Source organism: Abramis brama (assembly GCF_963993115.1).
Source record: "Abramis brama genome assembly, chromosome: 5".
Taxonomy (NCBI): Eukaryota; Metazoa; Chordata; class Actinopteri; order Cypriniformes; family Leuciscidae; genus Abramis; species Abramis brama.
This window is the reverse complement of record NC_139967.1, coordinates 9,223,105-9,243,076: the sequence shown is the minus strand read 5'-3', so window position 1 is coordinate 9,243,076 and position 19,972 is coordinate 9,223,105. Positions and strand designations below refer to the sequence as shown.

At 38.5% G+C, this 19,972-nt stretch overlaps 1 protein-coding gene across 2 annotated transcripts in view; it reads left to right on the top strand.

Moving 5' to 3' along the window:
• The first annotated feature begins 571 nt into the window (after window positions 1-571).
• gnb1l (guanine nucleotide binding protein (G protein), beta polypeptide 1-like) overlaps window positions 572-19,972 on the top strand; it is a 29,181-nt gene continuing 9,780 nt past the window's right edge. Inside the window, exons 1-5 of one of the 2 annotated variants that reach the window (XM_084114120.1) lie at window positions 572-647; window positions 10,262-10,421; window positions 10,512-10,640; window positions 11,328-11,490; window positions 14,575-14,667. In XM_084114120.1, coding sequence (XP_083970246.1) covers window positions 10,312-10,421; window positions 10,512-10,640; window positions 11,328-11,490; window positions 14,575-14,667 — 495 coding nt within the window. In that variant the 5' untranslated portion in view covers window positions 572-647; window positions 10,262-10,311. Of the gene's footprint in view, window positions 648-1,916; window positions 1,942-10,261; window positions 10,422-10,511; window positions 10,641-11,327; window positions 11,491-14,574; window positions 14,668-19,972 lie in introns of those variants that run through there. The other variant, XM_084114121.1, reaches the window with a different exon arrangement.

Sequence of the window (19,972 nt, the reverse complement as noted above, 5' to 3'; positions counted from 1 at the left end):
AACAGTTGCCTAGGCTACCATTGTACCATGTCAACAACATGTTGTCCCGAAACTTAATAAAATTCTGTTTAGTTACCAAATGTTTTGACAATCACAGTTATTGTGATGCAAGTGTTTTTTTTGTTGTTTTTTTACATCCCCCAATCCAACCACCCCTAAACAAAAAAAAAAACAAAACAAAAAAAAAGATTAAATAAATAATTGAAATGTCAGAAAGATTTTTAAAATATTCTCACACTGATGATCTTCCAAATTGCTAATTTGCTATCAGCCACCACTGTCAAATAAATAGCCTCAATAAATAAATAAATAAACTTGTTTAGGCTAATTATAATTTTCCAGTCAATAAACAATTGATAATCAACATTTGGTGGATGTTAATTTTTTTTTAAATACCAGAGTAATTAGTAATTGTTATGTAATACTATTTTTCACTCTTTTGCGAAAGAAAGCAAATGAGAAAGAGAGACTGTTCTCCTTTTACTTGTTGGTAAGTAAGGTTAATAAATTAGATCAAACTTGTTGTTCAACTTTTTTTTCTTTCAGGCAATGCTGAAGACAGCTCTCCTCCGCCACGGGGCTTTTCATACTCTCTGTCGCATGTTCTGATTCCATTCGTCGCACGCGGGATTCCGCCGTTTGTACAGGTACCGTGTTTACATTCCTAAAACGGATTGCGCAATGTTTGTTTGAGCTTTTACTGATGATTCCGTGCAAAATAAGCGTCCGCGAATATATGTTTTTACATCGCGCGCTGTTTTGTGCTTATCAATGCTTCAGTTGGTTGTGTTTATGCGATAATGTGAGCAGTGAGAGCAGGTTTCTGCGTGTAATGAAGCTGTCAGTGGTTTATCACAGCTGTCAACACTGAATGCTTCACTCATCCACTGCAGTCACGCTGTCAGACTCATCAGCGATCTGTTTTGTCTGGACTGTAGGGTTCGGACAGTTACAAGCTATAATCCATACTGCTACACTAATATGGGATTACTATTAAAGTCTGATTCGTGGTAAACTTGATGACATAAAGTGGTAAAACTGTATTTATGCATATTGTGGCCACAAAAAGCAACGCTTAACGCATGAAAGTCATTGCATTTATATTGCATTCAATCTACTGATATATCAAACTGGCATTTCAGTATTTGATATTTGGAAACTGACCAAAATAACTGTCTGTAAACTATGTCGCTGGTCAGTCAATGACCAGCAGCGTGTATAAGTTAGGACGTTGATGTCAGATCAGGTTCAGTGGTATCACAACTTCATATCTAATGATCTAGTACAGTGGTTTTGGAACTTTTCAGAACACCAAAGGATAGTCGCTCAATTCCATTGTTCAGTTCTTTTTCAGCATTGCAGCAAATCGAAATCTTTTTGAGTGCTAAGGATGTTTAGGATATGCAAGCAATACATTTTTATAATTATTAATATTCCTGTAGTTCATCAAATAAATCATGCAAGAGCCTCATCAATCCCTTGACTGGACTTTTGCATATCTGTAAAAGAGTTTTATCAGACATTAGAAATGAAACATTGAAAATAGCACTTAGAGTAAATGTTTTGGTGACACTTTGCAATATGGTTCCATTTGTTAGCTTTGGTTAATGCATTAATCAACATGATCTAACAATGAGCAATAGATTTGTTACAGTATTTATTAATCTTTGTTAATTTTAGTGAACAGAAATACAACTGTTCATTGTTACCTCATGTTAGCTCATTAAATAATGCTGACACAACTTTTGATTGTATAATGACGTATTAGTAAATGTTGAAATTAACATCAACACAGATAATACATAATTTTCATTGTTATTTCATGTTAACTTACATAGTTAAATAATGTTAATAAATGGACCCTTAGAAATTGTTACCCTTTTTTATTATTTTAATTGTATGTCTAATTCCAGGTCATGGAATACTACTTAAAAGTTTGAGGTCAGTAAGATTATTTTGTAATCATTTTGAAGTAATTAATACTACTTTTATGCAGCAAGGCCACATTAAATTGATCAAAAGTGACAGTAAAGACATTTATAATGTTACAAAAACATTTCTGTTACAAATAAATACTGTTCTTTTGAGTTTAACTCATCAGAGAATCCTGAAAAAAATGTTTCACAAAAATATTAAACAGCACAACATCAATGATGATAATGTTTCTTGAGGATTTCTGAAGGATCATGTGACACTGAAGACTGAAGTAATGATGCTGAAAATTCAGCAAAAATTCAAATTACATTTTAAGATGTATTCAAATAGAAAACTGTTATTTGAAATTGTAATGATATTTACTATGTTGTTGTTTTTAATGTATTTTTGATCAAATAAATGTAGCCTTGGGGAATATAAGAGACTTCTTTCAAAAACCAAGAAATCATATAGACACTAAGTCTATGTACTATGGTGCTCTAGAACAGATTTCAGTGAGCTCTAGAGACAACCAAGCAAAAATGTAGTCACTAAAATTTTATATATGATATGCTCCTTTAAACCACTCCAAAAGGCACAATTTTTATTCTGTCCACTGCAAAACCAAACACACTATTGTGGGATAGGCAGTGAAATGTCTGAAATTGACTAGGGTGTGTGTGATGCATGTTGTTACTAGTTATGCATAATTTGTTTGCAGATTCCATGTGGTTTAATATTTTGTATCCAATGCAATTAAATGCATACAGTTTAAGTGTGACTTAAGCAAGTGCACGTGAACCGGTCTGTCCAGTAAACCTCAGTATCACTCAATACATCATTGCAAGGAAGCAGGTGATAATGTCCACAGATAAACATGTTACCTGCAGGTCTCTTTGGTAATCAGCTCTAAAGCCCCTTAAGTCTGGGTGCAAAGACAAAGTGGCCACCATCACTTCCCTCACACGCAGCTATGCATTCAGCCCTTATCTGTGTCAGCCTCCGCGTGGCATTCACGCCATGGGCAGGAACAATGAGGCCTGTCGCTCGCCTCCGTCAGCTTGAGTGACAGTGGGTGTGGAAGCACTTGTGTCTGACTTCAGCTCTCTATCTTCCACAGAGCTGTTTTTCCAGTCCAGATACTCCCCCCTTCCCTCCGTTTTCCTTTACCGATGCACGGCAGCACAATAAAGGGTGTGCGTGTACCCCGCACTTCCTCCTCTGTTTGTTTAACTGAGCTTTAGAATGGACCTGCCGGCCCGTTTGCCACATTTGTTTCCTCCACTGGAGAATTTGACTTTTTTTGACACCAGGGGGGTCGAAAGATACGCTGACTAATGAGTATGTGGGTGTTGGGCTCGGTGAGGTGGAAATGTCAATGAAGTCCAAAATAAGAATGAAGAAAAGAATGACTAATATCCGAGGTATGATATCATTAAAACCAGGGAGTACAAGCCACAGCTCCAGCACACAGCCATCAAAGTCATTCTACTCCCTTTATGTTCTTTTTATTATGATTCATTAATGTTTTATCTCACACACACAAAAATTGGATTACTTTCACACATTTGATAACATTCCCAAACTAGATTTTTTAAATTGTGACTGGTGCTTGTCTGTGAAATGGTGGTTGGTGTTTTCCAGGGCATTGGTATTCAGTTGCTAAGGTTCTCTGAGTGGTTGTTAGCATGTTGCTATGTGTTTGCTTACTGACTGGATCTTCTTAAGAAGATCTTTTTTTGGATAAATGAACTCTATGCACAACGAATTTTAAAATTATAATATATGCTTGCTGTACTACTCGTATTTACCTTGATTGTAATCCTAATCCTTCAAAACTTTACTAGCGAGACGCTGGTTTGCTTTAGCCGAGAAACGCGGTTTGCGTATCATCTGGCCATACATTGGTGGAATGTCTTGACGTTTCGTTCAGCGATGTGTGAGGGCTTGCGCTCTTCAGAAACAATTGCATAATATGACAGAGAGAGGTCATGTTTTAAAGCGAAACACTCACTGGAATGAATAATTTACTTAAAACGCAATGTGAGCCTCTGTTCTCTCTGCCATCTGTGATGTAATCAGCCTGGTTTTCTTTACATTAGTGCTGTTTTGGACTGATTGTGTGAATGAATTCTCTTACTGGATCATTGGACTGAAAACTTTCCCGGAGTTTAGCGTTTTAAAATGATCTGTTCAGTTCTCTTCGTTTTTCTGGTCCGGATCAAAAAAGAAAATTAAATATTTAGTTTACTTAGCGTTCACACTGACATTTTTAAAGTGCCCCTTTTTATGCTTTTTCAGACATTACCTTTCATGCAGTGAGTAATAAAGCAGTTTGTGAATTAAAACATTTTATTTTAGGATTGCTTTTACTTGATTTAAATTTTTTGTTTATTTTTTGTATTTAAAGTGTGTAGTTTCTCTGTTGTTATGTTATGTAAAGTGCTTTGAGAAAGCAACTTTTAAAGGCGCTATATAAAATAAATGTATTATTATTATTATGTAAAGCACTACAAAGGTCAAAGTGCACAATAAATGGAGTTATTGTCTCCCAAAAGACAAAAAAACTGCCTGATATGAGTCGTCAGTAATTCCAGCCTTCCTGCACAACCCTACGTAGGTTTGTAATAATGTAAGTGCATAATGCCCATCTAGGGTCTTCATTGGCTGCCTGCAAACAAACCTCTACTTTTGCCGCGTTTCCACCGAAATTACCTGGAACAGTTTGTCCCAGGAACTTTTTTACCAGGAACTTTTTTTCCCCCAGACCTGTTGCTAGCCGCGTTTCCACCTCGGTCTAAAGTACCGTGAAGATTAGGCAAACAGTCCGGTGACGTAGGACTGCGCGCGACTTTACAGTTCCCACTGGATTTCATCCTCTGAATTTAAGCTTAATAAAGCCTAAAACCTCGTCGTCGGTCCATCAGTCGTAATTTTTAAACTCCATCGTTGATTCGAATAGCAGACGACTGTTACTGCACGCACCGCAACAGATGGTGGTTGAATAAAATGCTGCGTGGAGTCAACCAATCAAAATGCGGCATTACCCAAGTCCCACCCATGAAAGTTCCTGAACTTTGAAAAAGTTCTACCTTGCGAGCAGGGACTTTCAGAGGGGTAAATATTTTCCCGTAACTTCATTTAGACCCTGGTTCCTGCGGTGTAAACACACCGAGTACCACCCCAAAGTTCCTACTTCCTGGGGAAAGTTCCTGCGGTGGAAACGTGGCTTAAGACATGCTTTCAAACACTAGTTGTAGCTGAGGCTTGGAACGGTTTGGTTCCTACTGTCGACATGTCAAGAAGACGCTGTTTTCTGCACTGCGAAAGCAAATCCAATTTGCATGCACATCAATTTAAACGAACTGCAGTTGGACCTTTCGTTTTAATTAAACCATATCTGCAAAGTGTGAACACACCCTAAGCCTACATGATTTTTGCCTGGTGGACAGTAAAACAAATGAAAAATGAAACAAATGAAAATAGCACAATCTTTTTGGCCTTTTGCGACGTTTTTATTTACAGGGAAGAAAATGGAGAACACAAAATAATAATGCTAGAACTTAACTTGCATCTCCTGTGTGCACACCTCAATGCACTAACCACAAGGACACAGCTCCTGAAAATCAAACGCAAGGTAATAAGCCTTCTTCTCAGACTTTTTATTTTTTTAAGTTTCCCATAATGCTTTGTCACAGCTGCGCTTTAAAGATGGCATCCACCTGCTCCACGAGGGCAGCGGTAATCACATTCTATATTCCCACAATCTGCAGGATCTTAGTTGGGCTTATTTATGAATGGCAGCACATGACAGTGGTTTGGGCAGAGGTGTGTGGCTGCCCATCACTGAATCCACTGATTCCACAGAGAGAGGAATGCGGACCGCCTATCCTCGATCTTTGAAGCCCACATTAAAATGACTGCTGCTCCCCCTCCTCCGGTAGAAGTCGCAGCACAGGGGGCACAGATAGAGCCTGTGTTTGATCTGAAGGTCGCCAGCCCTTTGCCTGTGTTGAGAGATACCTGGCTGACGTGGCTGCTTCTTATTTAATAACATGAAGGGGAAGCGAACTCTCTCTCATAATTAGGCCTAATTACCAAGCAGGTGTTGACAGACGGCCCACGAAGAGACAAACTGCCTTTATCCAGAGTCTTAGAGTCAGATTACTGGAGCTGTCTTATCTGTTACACCAAGAGAGCTGAAAAACGCTCTCTCTTTCCTCCCATCAGAAACAGGCATTCTCATTTCATATCTGCTTTTGCTTGTACATTTAATTACAGATCCTAAATAATTATGCACAATATTGACATTCATAATAATAATGATTCAACGATCGTGACTCATAATCATGGCTTTGCTGCCAGATGTAATAATAACATTATATCACTGTTGAGGGAAATATCTGGTGTGAGGTAAAAATTTATATTTTGGATGGATATCAAAAATACAGTATGAATATATATATATATATATATATATATATATATATATATATATATATATATATATATATATATATATATATATATGTAACCAAGCATAATAATAATAATAATAATTCGTTACATTTATATAGCGCTTTTCTAGGTACTCAAAGCGCTTTACATGGAAGGGGGAATCTCCTCAACCACCACCAATGTGCAGCATCCACCTGGATGATGCGACGGCAGCCATATTGCGCCAGAACGCCCACCACACACCAGCTTACTGGTGGAGAGGAGACAGAGTGATGAAGCCAGTCAGTATATGGGGATGATTAGGAGGCCATGATGGACAGAGGCCAAGGGGCAAATTTGGCCAGGATGCCGGGGTTACACCCCTACTCTTTTCGAAGGACATCCTGGGATTTTTAATGACCACAGAGAGTCAGGACCTCGGTTTAACGTCTCATCCGAAGGATAAAATATATGATTTGTTTTTTGTCCATACAATTGAAAGTCAATGGGGTCCAATCAATGTCGTTTGCACCCGATATAGTTTCAAAATAAGTGTATACAGGTTTGGATTGGAATGACATAAGGGTGAATAAATGACGATGAAATCTTTATTTTTGGGAGACGTATCCCTTGAAATATACATTATACAATTTAATAATGCCAGCAAATGAACCCCCCCCCCAAACCATAACTCTGTATGCATTCTGCTCTCCTCTGTCTCTATCCATGTCTCTATCCTCTATGAAATAATGATCTTTCTTGACTCTTTGGCCTAGTTCCTCAGCCTGTTTTTCCACTCCATACATATCTTTATTTCTCTCCATCTCTGACTGTCAGCACTGTATGGCAGAGGTATGTTTTGATGCGTCGTGTTTGCACAACGAGAATATGCGTTTCCAGACCCGTGTGTCAGTGAACTTCACAATACGGGCATGTTAATCCTCTTCAAACCTATGAAAACCTCACTGTCATATGGACGATCGTCCGATAGTGCATTCCTCCAGTTTTTTTTTTGTTTTGTTTTTTTTTGGTTGGGGGAGGGGGGTTATTAAAGTTTAAGGTGCCCATATTATCTTTGAAATTTGAAATTCTTAATTTTATTTTGTAGGCCTGCAGGAGGCCTTCTACAATCGGTTTCCATGCATCCCATCCAAGGTCAAAAAAACACTTTAATTTTCTCATAATAAAGTCTACAGCACCTCATTTCTCAAAGAGTCTTAAAATGGTTTGTTCAAAAACTCAGTCTCTCTAAACCCCTCCTTTCGGACAGCCCAGTCTATTGTGATTGGTCTACAGCTCACAGCACGTGTTGGAAAGGAAATGCGTATTACCATATCTGAATATAAAGCTTCCTCCTTGTATACACATTGATACGAAAGATGGCGTCGGTTTTTCGTTTCAATTCCAGCGAGAGTCCTCATGGTTTTGACAATTTAATCATAATCATACACTGTTCACACATTGGCCAGAGGAGAACTGGCGCCCCGACTGAGCCTGGTTTCTCCCAAGGTTTTTTTCTCCATTCTGCCCTAATGGAGTTTTGGTTCCTTGCCACTGTCGCCTTTTTTCCACCTTTGTTGCCATTGGCTTGGCTTTCTTAGCTGGGGACATTAAATTTAACATTTAATTTAATATTCAACAATAATATTGATCTGCCTGCATTGACACTATTATACATGAACTGAACTGAGCTGAACGATGACATCACGATTTACTCCAGAGCGGCTATATAAATATATAAATGAACTAAATTAATAACTTTTTTAAAACAAAAATCAAACATCACTGAACTTACTTAAGCCAGACTGTGATGCTACTTTCTTCTGGAAACAAACTTTTTTGCATTTCTTTCCTGTTATCTCTGTAAATCTGCTTTGAAACAATCTGTATTCTAAAAAGGCTATATAAATAAATGTGACTTGACTTGACTTTTGAAATGCCTGCAAAGTGCATGTCAACAACACAAATCAAACTTTTCCAGGCCTCAGCTTCTACTACAGTGTTTGAGAGTGGGTCAAAGTTACGACGTTCGCAGGCAGCCTATGAAGACCATATGCTGGCATTATGCGAATTTGTTACATTTTTGTGTAGGTATGTAACAGGAAGTGAGGCTGGAATTGCTGACAAGACAACAACAGTTCAGAATCAGTTCTTTCTTTTAGGAGACAAAACAATTATTTGTCGTACAAATATATCTTTAAAACTTTGCAGACATTTTCACATACAGCTGTATTACACACTGCATGAAAGGTAATATTCAAAAAAGCGTAAAGAAAAGGAAAACAGTACTAGTTGAATGTCAGGATTTTTTTTTTTTTTTTGCTAACACTAGAAGCTAGTTTAAGATGTATTAGTATTCCTCACTTACCCATGATCCCCTTGTGGCTGGAGACCTTCACTGCTCTTTAAGCCAAATTGTCGTGATGTTTGTATAATTATATGTGTATAAAGTCAAGTCATATTTATTTGTAAAGCACTTTTTACAATATACATTATTTCAATTTACATTGTTTCAGTATTGTGTGTGCAAGTTCCAATCGAACAATCTAAGTTCCGAGAGTCTTCTTTAAAAAGAGACCAACCTGTATTCCAAAGCATTCATGAATTTAAGTTCAGATCTATGCTCAAAAAAAGGGGTCACAGTTAGCAAGTCAAAGGCCCTATTGCAATTTTTTGGCCATTTTCAATCATTTCTAACTGCACTATTAAGGGAAATGGCTTTAGTTTTAGATCTAATTCAGCTGGATAGACAGTTCCCCAAACCAGAGTTTTAATTTCAACCCCTATATGTGCAGTAGACAGGGTCTGGCTCCTATACAGGCCTGATGGCGACTGATAGTCACGGGTTCTAATCCCACTGCCTCCCTCCCAGCTCTCCTGTAAGAAACTAGAGGGGCGTTTAGTGACTGTCCCCTTTGTGAGGGGTTCATATGGGGCGGCTGGGGGCTCGACTCTTAATTAGGAAGGTAGGGCAGTGAAGAATCTCCGCTTGACAGATTAACATGCACAATTTAACCACTAACCTTCCGAAATGAGCTACCCCAAAATACCTGTGGGTCCGGTTTCAGCGCAAGGGCAGAGGTGACCAGAGATGACACTGAGCAGAAGGGTCTTCATTAACCGAGCGGCTCCATATCTTAAATCAGCAATATCAGTCACCACTCAAAGGACGAACCTGGCTCAGTCTGTGGTTATGTAGTTATTTTTATTTAATTGTGTTTGTTTAATTGGTGTAATTTTTCGCTTCCCTTTTAAATGGTTTAATTTCTAATATTATGGTTATGAAACTTTTCTCTGTGTCAAGTACCTGAAGCATTTCTAAGGTGAGTCGAAACTTGAAACTGACATCTTATGACGTCTTGCAGGCTCAAAACCACATCAATGTGTCAAATTTTGAACGTTTTCTTTTATGAAGACCTCAACAGATGTAGCTTTTTGCAGCCGTTTGAAAGGGATTTGTCGCTGACATCTAATCGTCTAATTTCCGTCTGGATTTTTGTGGTCTGTTGCATCTCAACTGTGGCCCTCCCTGCAGCCATCAGCGCCGTTTGCGCTTGCATGTGCTTTGAAACCCTTTTTTTTTTTTTTTGCTGTTGATGAAAATAAAAATTAAAAAGGCTGTTTCCAGTCTGTTTACAGTGATTAAGTTGTCTCGCTATGATTTATGACGCATTGAGCAATAGGGTTTACAAAGGAGAACGAAGACAAGGGAAAAAAATAACATGATCACATCTTCCTTTTGCCCAAAGGCTTTTATTGTTTACAGTGTTAACCAAGAGATATCGGTGTATTCATAGGGGCTGGTGCTAATAATTATGAGGAAGTTGTGTAAACAAATTCCACCTGTGCTGGTCATGTGGTCGATACATTTTTCTATTTTTTTTGAATGTCAGGATTTGATTTATTTTAGGCAAACTGCTACAAAATCCTAGGATAAAGATCACTGATGTTACTGTGGTGATGTCCCGCCCTCCTCCAGACCCGCTGTACATCCTGAGGGGTTCAGGGGCTGCAGTGAACACCCTTCACTTCTGCTGTGGTGGAGATGGACCCCCATTTCTGTACTCTGGGTTGGTGCCAACTTATTATATGAACCTTCAACATTTTGGTTGCCTTAAAACTGTCATGTTTATGGTAATCTTGATGCTTGTGTGCTTTAGGTCAGGTAAAGGTGCAATCCATGTCTGGAACCTGACCACTAGGAGAGCAGAACATGTTTTAGAGAGCCATGCTGGGAACTCTGTTATCTGGCTCCACACCTTCAAAGACAGCAGCAGCAGCCTCATCAGGTAGAGGAGAGGGGGGTATGGCCCTGTTTACACCTGGTATTAAGATGTGTTTTTGGTTCGATCGGATCGCCTGTTAGAAATTGTGAGAGAACTTTGTGCTTGGCAAGTTTTTCGCCTTCAAACCAAACTTGGGTCTCAAGCTGACAAAGTTTAAATCCCGTCTGGCTAGTGCAGTTCCCGTAATGTTTACGCATTCAGTAGGCAGAGAGTTGGTGGATTTTTTTTGCTGTTCGAGCGCTTTTGACCACATGAGCGTTTACACTATGAAAGCAATCTGGTCGAATGCGTTTTCGACTACCTCTGGAATTTAGCACCATCCGCTTGTGATCCGATCAACCAAATGCATCTTAATACTAGGTATAAACAGGGCCTAAGATGTGTGTCACTGCGTAGCCTATCAAACTGTGCATTATTATGTGACCATCTAAAACGCATGCATCAAATAAGCTGTGATGCTCATGCAGGAGAGACTTGGACTGTGGCCTCCACTTCAAATCTGGACTGTGTGTGGATCACTTTCCCCTTCTCTGTTTTACATTTTCAGTCCCCTCTCTCTACTGTCTTAGTCTAGGACAAGATCTGGCCGAACTGGTTCAATTAATTTGTGATATTCAGTGTGATTGCTATGATAGGTTTGTGTTTTTGTTCTGGTGTGCGTGTGCGTGTGTTTGTGTCTGTGGCTGTCAGTCAGGGTCGAGACATGCAGGTGTGTGTGTGGGATCTGTCCGAAGACCGCAGCACAGTGACGGACTCTCTCCTCACGGGCAGTGTGGGGTTCAGTCAGTGCTCTCTGCTGGAGTCCCGGCCCGGATCCGCTCTACTGGCCCACCCCACAGAACATATGGAGGAGGTGAGTGACTGCAGAGATAATAGCTTCATCACACACATCCCAGGACAGTGCCCACCAACACTCCAGAATAAATTTAGTTGCTTAAGGTACTGTCATCAATAGTTGGATTTTAGCCAGTGACCAATTAAAAGATTCTATAATTCAATGGCAGTGGTAGTTCTAGCTTGAATGTCGCCCTGGGCAAACCACACCTTCTGTACATATTTCTGTATATTTTTTACAATTATTATTTATTTGTTTATTTTAGAGGCAGGCATGGCCTAATGGTTAGAGTGTCAGACTGGTAACCCAAAGGTTGTGGGTTTGATTCTCAATACCGGCAGGAAATGACTGAGATGCCCTTGAGCATGGCACCTAACCCCCAATCACTCCCCGGGTGCCGCAGTGAAAATGGCTGCTTACTGCCCACAAATCTTACCAACCTCAGACTTTTGAATGGTAGTGTATGTTTAATTAATTAACCAAGCAGTTTCATATATAATTCAGTATCAGATTTCAAAATAGCTAAATATTGAAATCATGTTGATTCTAGTTGGTAGTGGTCATTTTAGGTAAGATTCAGTCAGACCGGAGGTGTGATTTGGGCAGTCAAGCAGACAACAGAGAGCAGAGAGTGTGAGTTCTGCTCTGTCCTGGCTTTTATTGCATCCAGATTCATGTTTCACTGTTCAGTCTGCCAGTTACTCACTCGAGAGAGCTTGAGCTGTCACTCGATCTACATTTACCATGCTTCAGCTACCAGCAGCCCTGCAGCCAGACCTAACACAGAGCTTCAATATTGCTGTTATCCTCGTCCTTTTCCCTACAATGCTCCAAATGCATCTATCTCCCTTCCTCTTTATTTCATCACTCCATGCCCCCTGCCACTGTTATATTGAAACAAAACCGAACTAGATCGCTACCGTTACAATCAACAAAGCTGACGTCAGTGTAAGCCGTCGATGCTCCAAGCCACATTTTCCATTTTTGTCACATTGCAACATTTTTTTCCTCATCCAGCTGAGAAATAAAAATCCATTTTTTCAAATTCCCATTTTATTTTATATATACTGTGTGTGTGTGTGTGTGTTTGTGTGTATGTATGTGTGTATATATATATATATATATATATATATATATATATATATATATATATATATATATATATATATATATATATATATATAGTATGTATGTATATCTTTAAATAATCTTAATTTTTATATTTCTATGTATTTAAAAAAAAATCAATACATGTTTATTTAAATACATAATAATAAAAATATGAAATTAATACATTTATAAAGTAGTTAAAATAATGTTTGATATTAAGTGTTTATTACGGAAGCTTTTTTCCGTCACAGAATAAAACATTCAAAAGCGAGCTGTGACTTTTTATCTCACAATTCTGACTTTTTTTTTCACTATTGCAAGTTTATGTCTCACAATTCTGAATTTATAACACGCAATTGTGAGTTTATATCTCGCAATTCTGACAACTTTTTTTTTTTTTCAGAATTGTGAGATATAAAGTCAGAATTGCGAGATATAAAGTCGCAGTTATTGTATTTTGTTTTTATTCTGTGGCTTAAACAAACTTCCATAGTTTAAATATCTACCATTTTGGTGAAAAAGGGGTAAATAGGAGCATATATATAACTTAATATGCAATGTAGTGTGCACTACCCAGTGTACTCTTTTCCCCATAGTGCTCAAGCATATGGAAACATTAGGTCTGGCATTTATAGCACTCTTACATCCCCCTCCCACCTTGTACTAACTAATGAAGGCCTTGTCAAAAGCCTGTCAAGGTAATAACCGTCACAAGATAACTGCAGGCAAACTACACCACTATACGTCTCTTAAAACAAATAACAATGCTGCAAGGCATGCTGGGAGTCCGGAACTCGACCTCATCTGTGTCTTCCGGTGTTTTTGGAGGCTTTCATGTTTAGCGTTCCAGTAAGGCTGACAGTGTAGGGCTTTAATTAATAGACTCGCTGTTATTTATCGACTCTCTCTCTCTCTCTCTTTAACCTGGGGGGATGAGAGCTGCCCTTCTCTACTGTTTATAGTTACAGGCGTAAACACATGTAGAACGTACAGATGTGTCTTAGTGTTAAAATATGAATTGGTCTGAAGTCAGAGATGTTAAATTGAACTTGATTAGAATGATTCTTAATCATTGCTGCATCTGCAATCCTAAGACATATGGGCCTGGACCAGTTACTCAGGGGTTATTACATTGTATGTATGTCATATACAGTGACCCCAGAAGCATTTGGACACTTAAACACCATTAAAAAACATTGAAAGTCATTGCATTAGATAATATATTAAACCAAGCACACTTTTCAAGCATAAGATGTCACCAAAAAGTGTTCAAAATTGAGATAAAGTGGATAAAGGAAACTTTCTGGGTGTCAAACACTACTAGATCAGGTTCATGGATAATGTGATGAACTCCACCTGTGGTTAGTTCTGTATGAACTTGAGGAGAACTGACTTCATACATCCACTAAAAATCACCTTGAGGCCAATCATTCATTCGCAAATGCCTCTTGTTTTGATATTTTGTTGTTAAATGCAATGGCATTCTGACATTTTGGGCATTTTGAGACAATCTCTATGCATGTTCACCAATGCTCATCGCACCATTTTTATGTTGTTAGTCAGAAACATTAGTGGGTCAGTTACTTATTATTATTATTAATGGTTGTGGCCCTTCTGTGTTGGAAACTGTTGTGTTTTAAATCAATTGCCTCTGTTTGGAGTCCAACGAGTCGAGACAGGCAGAGCGCAGGAAAGTGGGAAGCTGCTGGCAACCAGCCCAATGTTGTCTGCACTCACTTACCACCTGTGAACATGCATCATGGCAAACTAACAGGACTGTTGTCTCATACACATCTGTGCAGTGCATTCATTTGAATATAGATTATTTGGAGGGTATCACTAATTTTAGTCTGGATGTGCATTCAACTTGCAGTATTTCAACATTAATAGTGGTGACTCCCGTAAACCTAGAAGATTTTTTTTCTGAAACTGCTCTTGGGAAAAATACAACACTGAAAATTTGAAGCTTTTAATGTGTATGATATTTTTCAGGTGAGCGTGGTGGATATGAGGAGCTGGACTCCAGTGTGCACTCTCAAACCAGATTCAAAGCTGGGGATGCTCATGTGTATGAAGATGTGGCAGGTAAGAGTCACGACACTACATATGTCCGGAAGTATGCTTAAAATACTTAATCAGCCGCCACTATATAAATTATGGAGAATGACAGTGATTTGTTTTATGTAATGCTGGCATTATTAGTCTATTAAATTTTTCATTAACTTTAGATTATAAATATATAAATAAATTAGGATTTTTAACTGGGAGTATACTTAAAATATCTTTTTGCACTGTTGAGGTTTACTGGATTACTTGCACCATTCTAATGTTAAAAAAAGTACAGTAGTTATAGTGCATTCAAGTCATGTAGAAAAGATTGTTTTCACGAGTTGAACACACATGAACATCACCACAATGTCATAAATATAAATGGGAAGCTCTTGCTTTTCCCGAGTTTACGAGTTGGGGGCGTCAGTATATATACCACAATAGGTATTTATATGTATAGGCATTTAGCAGTGACATTGTCAGGCTTTTTTTATTTACAACAAATAAAGCTAATTGCCTGCACAAAATATAATAGCCTTTCAACAATATAATGTGTGATGATAAAGTTTAGTGGCTTTATAAATTAATCCCCCTCCCCCACTTTAAAAGCAGTGTCAGATTTTCCCAGGTTTGTAATAGTGGTTGTTTTAAATTTCGGCATTGCCAAGTGTTGCCTTTTGAGGTACTGACAAGTAAACCAAGAGCTCTCAGGGTAACTGAGCAGTTGGCAAGTGTGTAAAGCAACAGAACTTATCTGATTTATGGATGCGACCTGTCCGGGCTTTTCCTCCCCCCTCTACCCCCGCTGCATTGTAATCATAGTGTTTGGAACAACTTTGCTTCAGTGCCATATATCAGCTGCCCATGTGTGTTTTGTAAATGCATCTGAAACAATTTTTTTTGCTTCCAATAAAGAGACCTATAATTATTTTCACTGATAATTAATATCTCTTTTCTAGTATTTCCGAGTTTTCCATCTGTACCCTGAGTTAATCTCAGGTCAGTTGACAGCAAGGAGGAGTTTCCTCGCAGTTAATTGGCAGCGCTAATCAAAGCGCTTGATGAAGACGGCTCTGGCCTCAGGCGCTTTGGCTGGTTTTATCGGTGTTGTAATTCTGTTTGTTTTTCACCAACATTCCCTCATCCTTTCTGTCTGTCTTGTGTAGACAGTGGGGCTCTTAGTGCCGCCTGCCTCGATTAGAATTGATAATTATGCATTATTAATGGGGCGCCCCACAGGTAGGTGCTGACATCTAACAGCAGGACCCTGGGCGGCAGTGAATCGCTCCAAGCTGTCGTCTTTCATTTGCTCAGACAGGGAGATATGTTACTGTCATGCTCAGTTCAGAGGTACCCGTCTACCCAGATGAGGAACCCAGCGTGAACGTGTTAAGCAGTCCTCTTTCAGTGTGGGCACACTTGGCCCGGTCACTTCCCCAGCGGCTGTAACACATTGCTCGCTCCTGGCGTCAATCAATCATGAAGCGGTTGTCTTGTTATCCTCATGATCCCTGCTGGTGCAGACTGCCGTTTCCTCAACCTCACACACACACACACAGATGATCGCTATCCTCCTCACTCTTCTCTTTGAACACGTCTCCAATAAAACAGATTTATTGTCTTTCTGACTATCGGAACGGATTAAATGCCATATTAAGTAATGCTTTTTTGGGGTTTGGCTTGAGACTCACTTGGCACTTTTTGACTGTCTCCCTCTTCTTTGTTCTTATAGATCCACGTGGCTTATGATTGGTTAGAAGCGTCTCAGTCAGTGCTGTAATATTAGAGATGCATGATATACTGTACTGATATCGGTGGCAGATATTGGGGATTTTGTAGGCACTTTATTTGGTTACACTTTATTTTAAGGTGTCATTGTTACAGTATAATCATATAGTAGTAATTACCTACATGTACTTACTATAGGTTTAGGATAGGATTAGGGTTTGGTTGAGGGTTAGTTGCATGTAATTATGCATAATTCACTGTTATTAGTATGGTAAGTGCATGTAACATATGTAACAAGGACACTAACATAAAGTGTTACTCTTAATTTTCCCTATGTACATACTTTGTACTTATTATAGTAATTGCAATAACTGGGTATTAACTAGGTACTCACCCTGAACCTTCCCCTAAACCTAACCTTAACCCATGTAGTTACCTTATATTACTGTAAACTTAAGTGCAGCCGTGATTTTTAATTTATTTCCCTGTTGATCAATTCAGTGTTTTTGTTAACTAAAACTATTAAAAACAATTTTTAATTCATTTTTGTTAACTTAAATAAAGCTGAAATAAAGTATAAATATTAGATGAAAACATGAACGAAAATTTTGCCTTGGCCCACTAACTGAAATAAAATAAGTTGAAGTACTAAAATTACTCAAATAAAAATAAATGAAAGCTACACAGAAATATAAAAAATAAAAAAAGCTAATATAATGAACAAAATCACACAAAATGTAAGCTAAAAATATAAACTGCAGTCAATATTGGATATTTAATTGTTTACAGTAGTTATTTATTTAGCACTCACTTAAATCACCATCAGCATCTCAAATTTAATTTCTTTCATTCTTTAAATTATGCTTTTTAATTTTCTAATGGCAACATTAATTTATAGCTGTATTTTTAGTGTTTGTTTTTTGCACAACATAATTTGGAATTTACCAGTAATTGACCATAACAATTAAATAATTATGAATTGGTCAGTTTTAGTATTATCACTTCCTTATTTTACTTGCACTTTACATATTCAATTTAGGCAAATATGTGTGTGTGTGTGTGTATAATTGAAATGCTTTAATCATACTAAAATTGTACCAGTCCATTGTGAAGTTGAATAGGCAGATAATGTAATTGTAGCTCAGCTTCATCCAGCTTATCTACATATATCTGTTACTTGGACAGATATATAGTATATAGATTGACTATGAAAATAAAAAGCCCCTCTGGTGTAGCTTAATTATAACTGCACATGTAAGCCTACTGGGTGAGATTGGACAAGCCTGATGTCAGGGATGCAGTGATGTTCAGATATCCATCAAAATCCCCCTGACATCACCCTCCACCATCTCTGCTCCATATGTCCTCTCCTTAAGCGTTTGCGTTTCTTTGTACTCCTCATTATAGCCCCGTAAACCGCTTTCGCTTTCATCAGCGTGTTGCATATTCTAGTAACCCTGTAGCACATCTGTTCGCCCTTGTTCAGGTGTGGCTTACACACACGCCACCCACAGTCCTTCACACGACTTGACCTAGAGGAGCTCCTCTCTCCCGGTCTTCCTTTGAAAGCCCCCAGAGATGCGAGGAGGGTCTCTGCCGGGATCAACTCTGTGGTTTCCCACTCAGCGGGGGCTTCGCTGGTGCATGGCGACTTGTTGCCATCCAGTGGAACGCCACCGCTCTCCTCTCATCCCCTCCGTTCTGTTGTGGCTTCAGTCTGGAGCATCCATCTGATGCAGCTGTTGGGATGATGAATCTTTCCCTGAAGCTCGAGTCCTAATCCGGCTAAAGCGCCCTCTTGTAGACCAGCCATGGAGGATATAATGAATTAGGTGTCTACCCAGGGTTCCATGCCCCTTGACCTGTGACATCATCAATCAGGGAGCACCTACACTTAACTGAAGTGCAGGGGCCAGAGGGCAACAGACGGTAATGCTTAACAACTGTCTATGAGGCTTGGGGATTGATTTCCAGTTGTTTTATTTTTTATTTCATCCTAATACACTTTCACGGTGATGTGTTTACATGGCATTAGTGATTCGAGGGGGAATTTTGTTTAAGCGTAGCAGGAAAAAGAAATATACTGTGCAAAGAGAGGACGGTCTTTGCGAAAAAAGACGAGGTGGAGAAGGGGGGAAAATGAGTCCCAACTTTTGGGCCCTTGCACATATGGAAAGAATTTTTCTCTTGCCAGCTTTGCCTGTACCAAGTACACTACCATTGCCCAAGGGCAGATGATTTGTAAAGATTCCTCATCCTTCTGTAGGTAAAACCCAAGCGAAAACAGTCTGCCACCTTTTATTTATTTTATTAATTCATGTAATTTTGTTGTGTGTTTGTGTTTGGCTTTGATGAAAATCTCTTATTTTATCAAAAATTCAGGAAAAACTAAAATATTGTGAAATATTGTGTCACATGATCCTTCAGAAATCATTCTAATATGCTGATTTGATGCTCAAGAAACATTTCTTATTATTAACACTGTTGAAAACGGTTGTGCTGCTTAATATTTTTGTGGAAACTGGTACTTTTTTTCAGGATTCTTGAATATAAGAACAGCATTTATTGTAGCATTATGAATGTCCTCTTGTCACTTTTCATTCAGTTAGTTGAATGCATCCTTGCTGGATAAAGTATTAATTTCTTTAAAAATCATACTGACTCCAACAGTGTTTCTTGTTTCTAAAAAATTATAAGAAAAGCCAATAAAAGTGTATATTATTTAACAAGTGTTTTTATTGTGATTGATGCATACACAACGTAGTGTAAACCAAGTGTGGTAAATGGCACCGCTGTGTTGTCACTTGCACAAGGAGATGAATGATCTTCTGGAGGAGGGGTGTATGTGTGTGTATTCGTTGTGTATCTGAGAAAGGAGGGGAAGGACACCTCCGTTGTAAATCTTGTTGTGTAGACAGCACGCCTGCAGCTCTGTTCTGAGTTATGAGACTGTAGGCTTTTATCAGCTCCCTCATTCTGCTTTTATCCGCTAAACTGATTTATGAGACAATATACTGCGTGTAGCCGTGTAGCTCGAGCGCTTCTCCTTGCAGATAATGAGCGGGGAACCTCGGAGGTGCTGTAAATCTGAGTAAACAAACAAGCACATGCACCTGAGCTGTCGCTTTTTTTGCGGTTAAGTGAAAAAAGGTCTGAGAGTGTTACAGGAAGTTAGAGGTCACACTGATTGTGGCGGTATAAAATGACCGAGGGCTCAGAGCGAAGATTTGTAGTGACGCGTTCAAGCAGTTATGGGTGTTATATGCAAATATTTTTCAGAGACTTTTCTGTTTATGGTTTGCAAATATGTCTGTCTACTTGTGTGTTCATTCACTCACTAGAGCTTTTGAGTAGGGCTGGGTGTTATTGGCCACAAAAAATATATAATATTTAATATATCTCTGTTTATGTATTTGCTCTGAAATGTTGAGCAATTCTTATTTTATTTTATTTCATTTATGTATTGTATATCTAAAACTTTTTTGGGGCTGGGTGATATAGCCAAAAATTCTCTTTTTTCCAACTATTTGATATCTCCGTATTTGCTCTAAAATGTTGAGTATTTATTTATTTATATATTATATTTATATTATATTATATATATTTTTAATAT